Raw genomic sequence first — 1,602 nt, 5'->3', positions numbered from 1 at the left:
CCAGACATTTCACATTTCTGATAGCATTGCCTATAGAATAAGTCTGTATCTGCCCGAATGTTTTTGTTACAAGTGAGGGTTTAATTTTTTGTTGTTCACCTGGAGAGTTGTGATTCACAGTGATAGTATCAGCATGAGCCAGTGGTTCTAGTATGGTCGGGATGGAGTAAGGAGTGAGGGCGTAAGATAAAAGAAAGTAGTCCTTTCTAGATTCCTTACCCTCTCCCAGCTATTGTTCTGCTTTGGCCTCATCCAGTTGTGTTGAGAAAGCAGCTGTAGTGTTGAGCTGAATTTTAGGAATTCCCTTTAGCTTCCAGGCTTTTTCAGTGTGTTTCACTGTAAATTAATGTTACAGATGGAAGGTAATTCATGTTTCTGCATCTGAACTTTTGCAGTTTTCCATGCTGCTTATGCTTTGGGGCAGTACTTCCCAGGCTCTTTTCACTTCATGGCACACTTTTAACATGGAGCTATTTATATAGAACTCTGGGATAAACTAATGAGCCTCCCAGGATCTCCAGCTGCCCCAGGCTCTACCTGAATGCTCCCAGGGTTGAGCGAATGTGTAGGGGTGTATGCTGTGACACATCAGTTGAGCAGGTCTGCTTTTCAGATTTTCTGAGAAACAGCATTGCCTGTCTGTCTTAGATCAAAGGAAGAACTATCCGAGTGGATCATGTATCTAACTATCGACTTCCTGAGGACTCAGAAGAAATGGATGAGGTGACCAGAGAGCTGCAGGAGAGGGGCTGTGGGACTCATACTCCTCCACCAAGTTCATCTGAGGGTTCTGAAGATGACAAACCCACTAAAAAACACAAAAAAGGTAAATGGTTAAGACCTATGAGAAGATTCTGGGTAAGCTTAATGTTTGCTCTTAGCCTTCACTGACAGTTGGTAGTCAGTTCTCAAGTGTGAAGGGGGCAGGTGTGGGGACAGGTGTGGTTAACCTTACTTTAACTGGGAAAGAAGAAATATCAGCAGAAGACTAATGCTGTGGGCTAAATTCTGGCCACCAAAATGCATATGTTGAAGTCCTAACCCTCTGGTACCTAACAATGTGACTGTTTGGAGGTAGGGTCTTGAGAGAGAGAATTAAGAGCTGGAGTTGCCTTATACAGCAACCTGACCTATTAAGGGTGACAGACATCCACCTTGGATTCTTGGCGGCACTTTTCTAGAAGTAGAGACCGTGAGTGTTTCACGCTGTTGCCAAGCATGCTTTCCTTTTGTATATCCTCCATCTTTTCCATCTTCTTTTTCTTACTGATTTTGCCCCCCCTTTTCCTCCAGACAAAAAGGAAAAAAAGAAAAAAAAGAAAGACAAAGAGAAGACTGGCCAGGAGGTACAGGCAGAGCAGCCAGCCTCCTCTTCATTGCCCAGAAGCAAGATGATAAAGGAAAAGGATGACCCTGGCTCTAAAAAGCACAGTGGCAAGCACTCAGAGAAGGCAGAGAAGGGTCAGAAGTCGGAGTCCAGGGAGGTGCGGAAGTCCCACCCCAGTTCCCCTGAGGTCAGGACGACCTGCCATGGTGGAATGGAGGACCGAGAGAAGGAGCCAAGAAAGGAGAAGTCCAGGCATGAACACAAGTCATCAAGCA

The 1,602-nt window shown here is 45.3% G+C and overlaps 1 protein-coding gene across 1 annotated transcript; it reads left to right on the top strand.

Annotated features, from left to right (window-relative positions):
• Positions 1-39: 39 nt before the first annotated feature.
• On the top strand, positions 40-1,596 carry LOC120860077 (RNA-binding motif protein, X-linked 2-like; the record flags this gene model as incomplete). The annotated part of the gene is made up of 2 exons (XM_040235914.1): positions 40-826; positions 1,294-1,596. Coding segments are annotated over exons 1-2 (415 nt in total), but the record flags the coding sequence as incomplete, so codon positions are not given.
• Positions 1,597-1,602: the final 6 nt, after the last annotated feature.

This window comes from Oryx dammah, unplaced genomic scaffold (genome assembly GCF_014754425.2).
Source record: "Oryx dammah isolate SB20612 unplaced genomic scaffold, SCBI_Odam_1.1 HiC_scaffold_7543, whole genome shotgun sequence".
NCBI classification, from domain to species: Eukaryota; Metazoa; Chordata; class Mammalia; order Artiodactyla; family Bovidae; genus Oryx; species Oryx dammah.
Note: the sequence above shows the minus strand (reverse complement) of the source record. Positions and strands in the feature narration are given on the sequence as shown.